The sequence below is a fragment of the Psittacula echo genome (assembly GCF_963264785.1).
Source record: "Psittacula echo genome assembly, chromosome: 1".
Taxonomy (NCBI): Eukaryota; Metazoa; Chordata; class Aves; order Psittaciformes; family Psittacidae; genus Psittacula; species Psittacula echo.
In genome coordinates, this window is record NC_137735.1 from 137,305,022 (window position 1) to 137,319,441 (window position 14,420).

General features: G+C 40.0%; 1 protein-coding gene across 1 annotated transcript in view; it reads left to right on the plus strand.

Moving 5' to 3' along the window:
- Positions 1-505: 505 nt before the first annotated feature.
- PRKAR2B (protein kinase cAMP-dependent type II regulatory subunit beta) overlaps positions 506-14,420 on the plus strand; it is a gene marked incomplete at both ends in the record, with an annotated part of 88,684 nt that continues 74,769 nt past the window's right edge. The window contains one exon of the mRNA XM_080614676.1: positions 506-851. Coding sequence (XP_080470802.1) covers positions 506-851 — 346 coding nt within the window. The remainder of the gene's footprint in view (positions 852-14,420) is intronic.

Here is a 14,420-nt window from a genome sequence, read left to right on the forward strand (position 1 = left end):
GAGAGCCCAGCGGGAGGCCTCGGGGCGGGGGGGAGGGGGAGGTAACAACACCGCGGCCCTCTGCAAGGGCACCTGCCGGCTCCCGCGGGGCTCTCCGCCCCGGCGGGACGGGACAGGACATGGCAGAGCGGCCGGCCCCCGCTCGCTGCCTCCCTCCGGCGGCGCGGGCGGGGCGCGCTGCGGGCCGCAGTCCCCGGCGGGAGGTTGTCATGGTTTCCCGGGTCACATGTGTGCGAGGTTCCCCCGGCGCGGGGGGAGGAGGCGCCGCCGCCGAAGCTGCCAGCGAGCCGCTGCCCCCCGCGGGCCCGCCCCCCGCCCGCTCCCACCTGCGCCGCCGCCGCCCGCCCCTTTCCCGTTGCCCACGGGCGATCCGCCGGGCGCGCCTCGTCCCCGGGCTGCGGACCCCCAGCCCCCGCCCGTGGGCTCTCCCCCCCTTTTCCTCCTCTCCCCTTTCCCTTTCCCTCCCCCTTCCCAGCCAGGCTGCGCCCCCCCGGCCGGCCCCGGCATGAGCATCTCCATCCCGGCGGGGCTGACGGAGCTGCTGCAGGGCTTCACTGTGGAGGTGCTGCGGAGCCAGCCCGGGGACCTGCTGGAGTTCGCCCTCCAGTACTTCGGGCGCCTCAAAGAGGAGGCGGCGGCGGCCAAGGCGGCGGCGGCAGCAGCGGAGAAGGAGGCGAGCGGCCGCAAGGCTGGCACCCCCGCGTCCGGCCATGACAGGAGCAGCCAGCCGCGCCGGGCCCCCCTCGACGCCCGCGGGGTTAACTTCGTCGAGGAGCCCATGCAGACCGACTCCGAGAGCGGCGAGGAGGAGGAACGGCCACCGCCGCCGCCGCCGCCGCAGCAGTTCCCGGGTAAGGGCCCCCCGCCTGGGGTCGGGAAGCAGTGGGCAGGGCGGGTGGGCTGCCCTGGCGTCCGGGCTCAGGTGGGGAGCGCAGGGTAGGGAGGGGGCTCCCGCTTCAGCGGCCTCGTCGTGGCCGTGGGTCAGTGCGGGGCTGGTGTCGGCGGGACTTGAGGAGCACGGTGGCCGCGGTGATCGGAGCATGAATGGGGAGAGGCGGCCGCCGAACAAGGGAGCCCACGGGAGGTTTCCCGTCTCCCGCTGCAAACTTTTACCTCGCGGGCTTTGCCCTTTTGTTCAGCAGCGCTGGATGTTGGGCACGCAGGTATCGCCAGCGTCCGCAGCCGTATCTCTTACAGCGTATAGATCTGTGATATTCCTAACAGGAGATCTATATGTTTCCTTTTCCTGAGAGCACTAGAGAGCAAATCTACATTTTGTAATTAGTCCAATGGCATGTCTACCTTAGAAAGCACCTCTAATGGGCATGTTCTTGTATTTACACACTTGATAAAGCATTTCACATAAAGGTACTTACATGCGTTTCAAAAAGTAGAGCACAATTTAAAACATAATTATTTCTTGAAGGCCAGGGTGAAATTTCCTACAGGGTAGAAGGGCCTATGGAGCAAGTGTAGCTGTGAAGACAGCGAAGAATCTATGCAGTATCTTTGTGCTCGAGAGTAACACCTACCTGCACGCAGCTAATGACACCTTATCTTTGTGGCTGACGGGCTTTATTTAGAGAGGATGTCAGTCCATCAGCCGGTCTGATTCACGGGACGAGTAGTAGCTGTCTTTGAAGGGTGTGTAGTGCTTGTCTTTGTGACGCGAGCAGGGTCAGTCAGTGCGGTTAGATGTGGAGATGTCAGTCAGTAAGGTTAGATGGAGAAGAGAAAGCATGCAAGCACCTTTATTGTTAGCTTATTTTTTTGAGAACAGCTTGAAACTGAAGTGTATCTCGTCAGATCACTGAAGCAGTCATCCCTCTAGGTCATGCTGGAGGTAGCTTTACTTAGCAGAGCACAGAAGCCAGCTGTTTGCTAGATGAATGCCAGTGCAGTTTTTTGAATAATGTCTTATGTGCATTTTATCAAGAAAAATGTAGATATTTGAGAACTGGGTGAGTTTGCTAAATGCTTTATGTTACACCATAAGACAGCCGCCATTCTTTTCATCTCTTCTTTGCAGCTATACCATATGCATTTAATGAGAATTTGAATCTGTCAATCAGGTTCTGCAGTGTTAGAGCTCAAAATTACCATGTAAGTCTGATGATATGAAATTAGTAAAAATCTGGAAATTTGCTGTATTTGAAAGCTGAAATGGCGATAATGTGGAAGAATAAATTATTATCTTAATTCCCTAACACTAAACATGGTTTTCAAACATGAATTACTGTAACAGTGAACAGACTCATTGGTGAATGGAGAACTGGAATGGTGAATGGAGAGAAGTGCAGAAACGTAGCCTGATTTATTAGTGTGTAGTGTTACATATGTACAACTTTACCAGATGCAGTAAGAAGCTTTAAAAGCTTTTCCAATGAATACCTATAATCAAGATTCTCTTGATATTCTTTTTGTTGTTATTGTGAAGAAGAAAAGCCATTACTGTCAATATTCACATTAGGAGATGTGCTAGAAGGACTTAATTTAACTGATTGATAAATTAATTTGACAAAACCCCTTTAAAATACCACATTTTTAAGCCTAATATGTTTTGAAAGTTTAATTGTGTTATGGCCTGTAATTTCTATCACTTGAAATAATTAACCATTAGAAGTAACAAAAATGGAAATATTTGTGAAACCATGTCGAGGGTGCATAGTAAGTTATAGTATATGATTACTAATGGTGTGCTTGTGTATGTGTGCGTTGTGCAGGAGTATGTATTTTAAATTCAAATTTTATGTCTCCCCTGAATATGTATTCTTTTAAGGTAATGTAACAATGCATCCACTCAGTCTTTTGTTAATAACTGGAGGCATAAAGGCTTGTATTCAAATCATTGTTCCATGGGTTTAAATACCAATTAAAAAGCATATTTCTATTGTGCCTTTGCTTTCCATTTCTGTAAGTAGCAATTCTTGAACTTAAGTTGGGGGGGAGGGGGGCAGAATTTTATTTTCTTTTTTTTTTTTGCTTTTATGAGCAATCAAACTGCTTCTGTATAGTCGATTTGTCCTGTACATGTCCTGAACTGCTCTCATACAGGAAAACAAATTGAAGAAGTTTATAAGCAAATGTTAAAATAAAAATATCTATGAAGGAGCTCAGACCTGGTGGTGGATCTTTTCTTTGTTAAAGCAGTACACTTGAAATGTCAAGCTGACTTCTCAGTTAATTCAAACGGGACATTGTTGAGAGCTCCTTGCAAATTCTATTGTCTCCAACACCCCTCCCAACTTGTTTCTAAATACCTACAAGCACTGCAGTTGAACTCCTTGTCAGTGTTAGTTTTGTCCTTGAAATGCATTTTGGAAGGTATTACCCTGTTCAGAAATGAGGAACTCACATAAACTGTGTTTAAAAGAAAAAGACTGTACTCGGGATTGAGTCTCATGTGAACCATGAATTAAACTCTCTCCAGATCCTCTGCTTTGTCCGTTACATCAGTTGCAGAAATCAAATGCGGGTAAAAGGAGTTACCTTCTCTGGAGGGAGAACTTTGTTGTATTGGTGTTATAGTTCTAAGTTGTCACCTGGAGTTAAGGTGACCTCTGAAATGAAATTCTTTAGGCTCAGAGCACTTAGACCATTCTTAAGCACTACTTAATTTGGGAATGATTTTTAGGTCTTCTAGTTGTGTTGTTTTGCAGGCTTGAAGTGCATTGTAAAATTTGTTACACTATATCTGCAAAATTTGGAAATGCTGAGTAAGCTGTCCTTTTACAAGTGACTATACTTTTCTCTCTACCACTTAAAATTTGTTTTGATGGATAATAACCCATGTCATCTGTAACAGCTGTTTTTAAATATTTGCCATAGCTAAGAATTCATATTTCATCTAGCTTCAATATGAATTAGAAGAGATGTTTTTTCTAAGTAACATTGCTGTTCTTGAAATTAAAAGCCTGCGGTGCTGTCTGTACCATTTGGTGTCACTGAGCTTCTGTTTACTTTGATTTTCTTTTTTTTTTACTTTGATTTGTTTTGGTGTTTTTTTTTTTTTCCTCAGATAGTGATGTATTTTAACAGGAAAATACTACAGCTGTCCCTCTCCTCCTCCGTGTGCTTCTGTTGGTGTGTTAGTTACTTTGAGCTCCTTCCCTGAAAACTTGAGCTAGAAAATGCAAGTACATATCTCTGCTTTATCCACTGGTTATGTTAAATAACGTGAGATCACTGCTTAGCTAAAACATATGTATTCTAGCTTACAACATCAGTGTTAAAGGCCTGTCTTTATTTCAGTTCCCTTATTCAGTCTGAATTGCTTTACATACATACTGTTAATGCAAATTTTGAAATAGTAGGTAAACTGTAGAAACCAGAGCACTGGAGAAAACATTGTACACAACCACATCTATGCCAGCTTTGTGATGATAAATCAGTTCTGTTAATCTTAGTTACAAGTTTTTTTCTGAAATTAAGCAAAACCAGAAAGCGCTGAACCTTCCTGCAGGTCTGTCATGCGATGGTGATGGATAGATTAGAGCAGTTGAAGGGGTCAATAAAAGGAAGGAGACAATATAAAATCATGTATAGGTTTATGTATAGGTATGTTATATATAGGTAGTAGGATATTGTTAAATCAGAGACCATGGAAAAAGTATGAAAAAAACCAACCACAAGAAGAATTCACTTGAGAAAACCACGTGAATTTCTTAAAAATATGGATATACAAATTAAAATCTGGGTTATGATGAGTGGTGGCTGAAAGCATTGCTATTGAATACATGCTTAGCCAGCTTAAAGAATGAAGTTTTAGTTATTTTTTACAAGTCAGTCATCTGAAATAGAAAAATAAAGCAAGCATTATTTGTGTGGTTATAAGGACAAACCTACTCAGACCCAGGCTAGAGCAGCTTTACAGTGGATGCAGTTTAGAAATGAGAATTTTCCAGTTACAGACGAGTCCCCCTGAGAGCAAGTGAGCATGGCATTGTTGGTCCACTCCTTGGCAAAGCTTTGGACTGTATCTCCTTGGCCAGTGTGGGTCAGAGTGTAGTGTGTGTAAGACACCATTCAGGATTGGGAAGACGCCTTCTGGGAGGGAAAATAATTTTAGCTGTGTGGATGAGCGCCTTGCTGGTTCAGTGTGCCTTGGTGGTCAGAGGATGGCTACTAGATGCTCTTACCTATTCGTAAAGTCAGTACCCAAAACCACAGTGCTTTCAATCCTTGCTGGAAATCTTCAGAACAGTAGAGCTTCTTGAAACAATAGTTTCCCATATTTTTGACAGGAGCAAGATAAAATATTTCTGCTAGCAGTTACTTTAGAAAGCAAACCAGAGCAAGTTGGCAATTTATGCTTTATTCAGGTTGGGAGAATTGCAGTCCAAAAACTTAGTTTGACAAAATTGTAAGCAACTAGAACTGCGAACTTGTAATGGTAGCATTTAGTAGCCTTTATAGTAAGGAGTATGGTTCTCTCTCAGATGTGCCTATATTGTGATTTTAGGTGAAAAGCATACTTTTGCTATAACCTCTTTTAAAAAAAGAAAATTTGTATTAAGAACTTAGTTGAAATGATGACAGCCTCCAATCCAATATATATATATGTATTCCTGCTCAAAACCAAGGCATGCATGGATGAAGGTGTCTGTGCTGGCTATCATTTTGTTAAAGTTTGTGTATTTAAGAGAAGCAGGAGAAAATTCCTAAGACCTAAGGACACAAAAGTAGTAGAACTATACCAAAACCAGTTGAAATTATCTCCAGCTTCTTTTTCTCTAAAGAAACAACTTGAAATTGATTTTGGCTGATTGTTCAGCTCAGAAAATGACACCACCATTAACTAATTTTCTTGGCATGAGTTTGTAATGACTGCATTATGAATGGTAGGGTGCAAACAGTGGCAGTACTAACATTTGTACACCACCACTTTGTTTCTTGCATGTATCACATCCGTTTTAAACAAAAATTGGCATTCCTCGGGAGTGCTCTAGGAGTTTTGTGTCACTTGCTGACTTTAGTTCAGTTTCCCAAAAAATGCTCTTTAAGTCAACAGATTAAAGATCTATCCACGGACACTAAGAAAGTACCTGTTTTTAGAATGTACTCCTGTTGAAGTTATAAAAACCAACGTAACAGCCTAGCATTTTAACTTTCACAGAAGTACTTCTTGCATCTGTAAGTTAAACTTGGTTTAAAACATGTATATCACAGAATTCATCCCCAATCTGTTAGGCAAAGGTATTACATTCTATTACCTAGTTCTGTCTGGTAAGGACCCTACCTTAAATAGTCGAATCTCTGCAGACTTACTGGCCTTAGCTGCTCCTGTAAATCTGGAACATGTGGTTTGGAAATTGCACATTTAGGTCACAAGGTACTGATTAATCAAGGTACAGGCTGCTGCCCCACTTCTGGCTTTCCAATATCAAAGATGACCTCTACATTGGGAAATTTCGTTTGTTGGACAGTGGTGAAAGAAGCAAGAAGGCAAGGTGGAAGGCAGGACATAGAGGTAGAAAATGAGTCAGTGTGTGGTAAGGCAAATGCAAAGGAGGAACAGAGGGAAGGAGGAGGGGCAGAACTGAAGTGAGGAGAGGAAGATAAAACAATAGAGAGCACATGTGAGAGAGAGAGAGCGCCTTAAGTTCTCTGCACTTATATTCTTTGCACAGGTAGAACCCTGCTCTTCTCATGTATTCATCCCAAATTTATGCCTTGAATTTTCTAACGAAACTCTGTTTGGCTTATAAATATATTTTGGAAGGCCATAAATGCAAACTTACACTAAAATGAATGGTCAGAGCATTGTATGAAATGTGAACTTGGTCAACTGATGATGCTGAGAGAGCTTTTAAGTATTTTGACATGGTCATCTGTCATTACCGTGTCTGGAGACTCATAACGCCTGTATTCTAAGGAGTGTGTACTTTAATGAAAGTTTCAACTTTTTTTTTTTTGGTGGAGAATCCAGATTGTTGTCAACCATTTTCTGTGTCAAAAAATAGCAGTAATGGTCATAGTCAAGGAAGTCAGTAGGCACGTGGGTACAGCTGCAGTCTTCATAGAGACTTGACATGGTTTTGGTGCCAGGGGAAAAATGAAATATTGAATAGTAAGTAACAAACACTTTGTGAAATGTCCCTTTTTTAGTACTTAATAAAAACCAAAGTGGTTATTTCACCAACTATTATTTTAATGGCTTAAAGTCATGTTATACGAAAACTGTTCCCACTCCAGGTTTGAGCTCTTCTTTTGAGCTTCAAGTAAATATAGAGAAGTTTCTGTGCTTTAAAAAAGGTGTGTTCTTACAAGTGAATGAAGGAGAGAAAAGGCTTTGAGAAAAAAGAGCCATTTAAAATGCCTCTGTGTTCTTTGCTGCTGGAATGGGTCTTGATGTACATGAATTAGGAGAAAAAGAAGTGGTATTACTAGGGGTGATACGCTATAAAAGAAGACTGATAAATGTAGGTTGTTATTTGGATATGGGTGCATAGAAGATGAAGTCCATGTATGCAGGAGTTACTATGTGCTAGGTAAATCTGTTAAAAGAAATATGCACATATATAAGTAGATATTACCACCATAAACATCCATCAGTTATAGTATTGCCTGAAAGCAGCCTTATGAGAATTCTAAAGGAAATATATATTTCTTTTTTTTTCTTTTCTTTGGGACATTAAATGATGACACAGATAGCTCTAGGTAACTTGATGTAGAGGTTTTATCTTGAAAATCCTTATCCTTTCAGGGAACTCTTTAAGTCTAACCATTCATTCATTCTGTAGGAATGATAATGTGTTTAGTTCATGGAACTGAACAGGATGTTCTTAGCATGAATTTTGATCATGACAAATAACTGCGAATTTTGGTTTTATGATTTTTTTTCTTTATAGAATAATTTTTATTCTGAAGATCAGTTTTCAGTCATAGTACTAAAGATGTTGAAGAGTGAAGTTTGTCTCTGAGTGTTATTTGTTTTCATTTCAATTTTTACTTTTCTGATTGACTGGTGTTACCACATTTTCCTTCGAAGAAAGGCTTCATGTTTGTCAATTCTATTTTTCATTTAAAAATTTGAAGAGCTCTATTTCAAGTTTTTGTGCATTTGGTGATAAAAATAGCAGAAGAACTCACACAGAATTTCTATTTGCAGTCTCTAGGCAGTGTGATACATGAATCTGGATTTGAATTGGTACGGAAGTAACCTAGAAGACATGCAGCTTTAGGGCTACATAAAAAATTATGGTAATCAAATGTGCAGTACCTCATTCAGAATTTTAAATGATACCATGTCACACAAAAAAGTGGGAGATCTGAAATGAAGGGGGATGTAGACAGGCAAGGGTGACTGAAGTGAATGGGAGTAAAATGCACGTTGTAGGCACAAGGTATCCATGGAGTGAACTGAACAGCAGCCATATGGCAGTTTGCCATCCTTCCCATGAAAGGCATCCTTTTAGCATTGCTGCTCAGAAAAGTCATTTACAGACCACAGATAAAATGAGGAAATGCTAAAGAATGAAACGATACAAAAAGAATCCAAATTTTGATTTAGTCAGCATTGCCTTATTGTACTATAACACTCTGAGTAATAGAAGGTAAAGTGGTAAAAAACATGCTGTAACAACAGAAGGTGTTCTTCGCTTGCATGTTTGCCTCTTAAATTGCTCTGCTTAATGATATTAATATTTTTAAAAAAAAATATCACAGCAAGAATTTGAAGCTGAGAGCTTGAGCAGGTAAAAGCTGATAATGAGAATAGCTTTCTTACACGTACTGTTCCAGTTATTTGACTAAAGTGGTTTTTGTAAAGCTGGGCTAAAAGGCCAATTAGTAAATATTACGAAGACTTCCCTAATGGAGGGACTAGAAAATTGCTTTATAAAATAGATTTTGAGAAGCAACATGATCTTTCCTGCTCAGAGTTGTTCCAGATACCATTTTGCTTGTATGAAGATCTTTATAACAGCATCAACCCCTTCTGAATCCCTGTGATGAAGATGTAAAATATGTTTTTACAAATGGTGATAGACTCTTCATAGTACAACTTTTTAGCAGACATGTCTATTGTAAAACATACCAGATAGGAAATAAAGAAATCCTTGCCCAGTACTGGAAAGAAAACATTCCTTGCAAAGGCTCAGTATAGACTATAAATAAAAGATGTACAGAATCCTTAGTGTTGAGATGAATACAAGCTGGAATCAAGTATAAACATGCAGACTTGCAAGGCTGAGAGCACAGACTGAAAGGTTTGGTATGTTTTCCCATTCTGATTTCAATGATAGATTTGAAATGCAAGTGTGAAAAATAAAACCCATTGCCATAAGTTATAAGTAATTTGGAGTTGTTGCAGGGTATGGACTAACTCGAACTCAAGCTGTCTTCGGGAACATTATTGTGGCCTTTTTTTGGACCCCACAAATGAGTATATGTTGTCATAGCATCGATCTGGTCCTTCTGGCTTTTTTTTCCCCATTACTTTCAGCACTAAACTTGTTCCTTTTTAGATCCTATTCTGAAGCTTCAACACTGCATTGATGCTTAAGGAACTCCACCGTTAGGCCAGTAATTGCCTTTGGTAAAAAGTACGGATTAATATCCCAAGCCCTTGAAATGGGTGTTGATCAAGAAATGGTGAAGTTTTCCTTCGTAGGGTTTGGCAAATGAATGTTTGCAATCCGGTAAGTATGTTCAAACATTCTTCCCGGATTAACGATGGCCAAGAGCTTCAATGACAAAAACTATCTAATGAAGAGCTGGGATTGTCCTGATATTTCTTGTTCTCTTCAAAACAATTTATGTGATACTCATCACACAGTCAGAAACAAGATATGTACTACAGACATACGTTAAAATTTTCTTAAGGCTTTAAATGGTGTTTTCTACCATTCTAAAAAACCCCATTTTTTCATAATGAATAACATATTAAAAATGTAGGTTCTCAATAATAGACACTATTAAACATTAGAGGGACAGATTTTTTTTTTTTTTCCCCCAGTTATGCCCAATTTCTGCTGAAATTGAGGAGCTAGGATCCAGAACCTTTATAGGTATGCTTCTTCATGAGTCTCTTTAGTACTAGACCCACTCATAATTTTATTTTTAGTTCTGATTCTTTTTTCTTGATTTTAATGTGTAATGTTTTCTCTTTCCAACCATTTTCGTTCAATACCTTTGAGTAATGTTCATGCATCTTTCTCTAAAAGCCATCTTTTAGCTGATAATTTATCTGTCTCTATTGGTTTTTAATAGGTACTCAAAACATGAGAAACTCTAATCTAGCCTTCACTACTACATTATTTAAGCATTTGTGAGGTACTTTAAATATAAAGTTAACAGCCTTCCTTCCTTCCTGTTGCCTCAGCCTACAGGAAATATTATTTAATGGCTAATGCATGTATAAAAGTTGGTATGAAGGGAGATAGATGGTTATTTATTCTTAGACACTACTAACTTCAATTCCTGGTAAAAAAATATCTGCAGTATTTATCTGCTTGTCTCCCTTGCTAATCTGTCAGTTTTATCCTTCTGCTGGAATGTAGCTGCTGCTGGCAGTTGAGGTGGGAGTAGATGTAGATTCATTTCCATTATCCACCTTGCAACAAGAAGTATTTTGTTCTTCTGGTTTTGCTTTCTTAGGAACACCAATAAAATGGAGTCTTTGTATTAAGTGCACCCTGGTTTGCTTTCTAACTGGACTATACTGTCATATGAATATGGCCCATCTGTAATTATTTCAGGTTATGGCCTTATAAAATTGAAAAAAGAAGACAAACAATGTCATGCTTTCTTTATGTCCATCCTTCAAATCATTGCTTTTGGCACAGATGTAGGCTTTTTGATGTATAAAGAGATTGGGAAGTCTTGGGATCTTGGAAAGTCTTAATCAAAGAACAGTTTGAGCTTGTGAGAGAAAAGTATGCTCCTATGTAAATGTGTAGGTGTTTGTCCTCTTCTCTCACTTTGTCTCTGGGGACTTGTGGGAGTGTAGCACAGCCTCTAGAGTAAACCTTCTTAATGTGAACTTCTGTAAGCACTGCTAGAAAGACCCAACTTCCATGCTACTGTCAAAATTGGATGTTATTGATTCATTTCCACCAAAGAGAAGGTTTTCCTGAGGAGGTTATGTGAAGCACAAGAGTAACTGCAATGAGTTGTAAACCTACTTCTTCCATCTCTGCTATCTTTTTTTCCTTTTTTTTTTTTTTTTTTTGCTAAAGGATCTTTTCTCATGCACCACATTAAAAAATGTGAACAAAACAAAAGAAACAAATGGTAGTAAGAGATGGTAAGACAGTAACAGCATTCCTGTTTTTTACCTTTTGTTGCTAAGGGTGTATCAAGTGTTTTGTTTTCCTTTTTTTGCTTTTTGCAGTATGTGAAGTTAAGAAGGTTGCTTGCGCTGCTGTGTATACAGAAGCTCAATCAGTGGCTAACATCAATTTCTGTTGTTTTGAGATAAAGGCTTATTTGCAGTTCTGCTTGACTGTAATGGAAGATAAATCACAGCAGTGTGTGTGATCACACTTCTCAGTTGAAAGGAGGCAGGTTGACATTTACAGTTGTATCATGACACTTGCTGTCTTCATAGCTGTAACACCAGATAATGGAAGACAATTTGGAAGTGAGTTGAACGAAGATGCATATGTAGGCTTTTCAGAAGAAGAGGGAAGTTCTCTTGGACACAGATCATTGTAGTGATCTTTGAATCAGCCTGTACCTCATTGGGTTCTTACTGAAACATATGTTTTTATGTTAGAATTTTTTGTGTGTGTCAAACTCTGGAAGAATTCTGTCACTATAGCATCTGAATCATTGACAGAATCAAAACAAAGCATACAAATGAGCTTCAAAGAAGAAATGTCCTTAAGTCCTACAGGTTAAGTGCTGTTAGTGCTTCTCCCTAATAACACAGACTGTTTGTTACCTCGTTTGGCTCGGAGTTGACAAACCCAGGGCCCTTTTTGGGGGGCTGGTGCATGGTCCCCGCAGTAGGCAGGAGCTAGGTGAGCCCTGGCAGGGCATCGTGCCACTGGAGTGGGAAAATTCAACCGCTGAGCAACCTTATTTTTGTTCTTCTCATGTGCCTAGTGTTTCCTGTACTTTTCTGAGGAAGGAGTTACCATTCATGGCTGTGGTAGAAGTCAGTACGTGGCAATCTGGTGTCTCACCTTCAACATTTATTGTTTTGATGTTTTATTTGCTGAAGCTGTTAGGCAGTTGTTACTGAAGAACTAACAAAGCTAACTACACAGCTCTGAACATAGACTGGCACATGACTCTTGTTTCTTGAAATCATAGTGTGTAAGTCATAGTGTGAAGTTATTCCAGCACTCAGGTTGGTTGGTATATGTTCAGTCCAGTTGGTGTAAGACCAAAACAAAGCATGCTTTATGGCCAGAAAGCCAGTTGGTGGATAGCATGAAGTGTGTGTCACAGTCTTGCAACATTTAGTTTTATTCAAGCAGTGCATTACAAAAGGTGCATTACAGTGTTCAGACAGGGGTGGGACCTCAGTGCCTAGTACTGATTAGCTGCAGGCAGGCCATATGGGCCAGTTCAATACTGAATTTATGTGACCTTTCCTTCATGGTAGGTATTAGTTTGGTATTGGCTGTTAATTTTCACAGATGAGTAGGAACTTCTTCCTTTTGAGGTTTTCTCCATTGTTAAATTTAATTGAAATTGTTCCAGAGCTAGCAAGAGCAAGCAAATGGATAATGTAGTGGTATAAACTTTTCCATGAACCAAGGCAAAAGAACTGAGCAGGAAGCTGTTTTCTTGAAATGAGGTAGTTATTAACTGACAGCAATAAATAGCAACAGAGCATTCAATAGCCCCTATTATTGCTTTTTTAAAAGGAATTGGTATATCTCTTGTAAAATGAAATTACTCTTTCTTGTTTGCAGTATTTAAATGGCTTGTCCTGAAACTAATTTAAAATTGACTGGTCTGTGGAAGCCAGCTCGCTCTTCCCAAGTATAGAAACATAATTGCTGTGACACTTGCGGCAGTTACCTGTTACTGCAACCAACACTCAGAAGGTAATGGGAGTCTGGTTGTTGCTGAAGGGTATTTCTTTGATTCTCTTTTTATGTTTTTATTTGGAAACACTATGAAGTTCAGAATATAAACGCATGCACTGCTTTAAAAATGCAAAGGCAGAGCCAAGAAGATTTACGCATTCATTCCGGAAACTATACTTTATATTTACTTCTGGCTAGGAACTGACATTGTTTAACTTGTGTTCTGCCTTTCAGGAGAAAACAGTTTATAGAGTTGTAGAGCTACACCCCTTCTTTTTTAATTGATTTTTTTTTAGGTGATGAATTTAGCTTTCATCTCAATGTTAAGAGTTTTTTACTGAGTATGTCTCAGATAGTAATGTTTGTTTTTCTCTATAAAACTAACTTCACGCTTTTTCTTGCACAAATTGTGTATTAGATTCAACAGTTGCAATGTTTTCTGAAGATAGCTTCTCTTAGTGTAGTTTGTGTTTGACACTGGGTTTTCTGTTTATAGAGTGAGGATGTGAATGCATATAATTGATCATAGTTTAAGGAGTGGAAAGAAGGTTGAAGTTTTGTAGTCTTTCATTGAAAACTCATGGAAATTCCAGTTAGTCTGTGCGATGAGACTGGCCACTGAATATTGAAACTGTCACTTTTTTTTATTTATCCTTGAAATTTTAAGATCATGATACAGGAACACCTACGGGGCCAATGGAACTGCATGCTTTAGAAAATACATACATGTCTATTTTTATAGGCTGGCCTGATGAAGCACTTACGGTCTGTCAAGGTAGTGATAAACACATTTTTGAATGAGTGTATGTGGTGCAGTGTAGTAACTGAGGGCAACTTTTCCCATGTTCTACCAGTCATAAGAGATACTTAAAAGTCATGAAAAAAAAAATTAATTAAACACTCTGTGGGTGTGAATGAAATCCACAAGAGAAAGGAATCTGGACTGAAGGCTAAAGTTTGGTCTTTTCTAATCTCATCCCTTGATAATCATCCCTTAAAAAACAATGATCCAGCAATTAACAATAGGGCTCTGAGAGTTAAAACAAATTGTGTGAAATCTCCGTGTGTGTCACAGACTTGCTGTGTGCCTTTGAGTAGTTGCACAGTATGCCTGAGCACCACTGTAACTTGGCAAAATGGAATACTTGCCATCCCCATCTTGTCAGTAGCAATATGTGCGTGAAGGGTTGCGAGGGGCTCATGTAGCATTGTTTGCCTGCAATAGTTCAAAAAACCTCTAGTATACAGAGTCCAGGGCCCAGCTGATGCTAGAATTTAAGACATTTTTGTCTGATTCATCATTTTTTTCCTGACTGAATGTAGAAAATAATTCACCTGGATGTCAGGAATGCCTGAATAATCAGCAAGATTCTTGTAAGCAGAGGAAAACTATGTGGCCTGTTTAGGCTAGAAAGTTTGCCTATAAATGGAGTA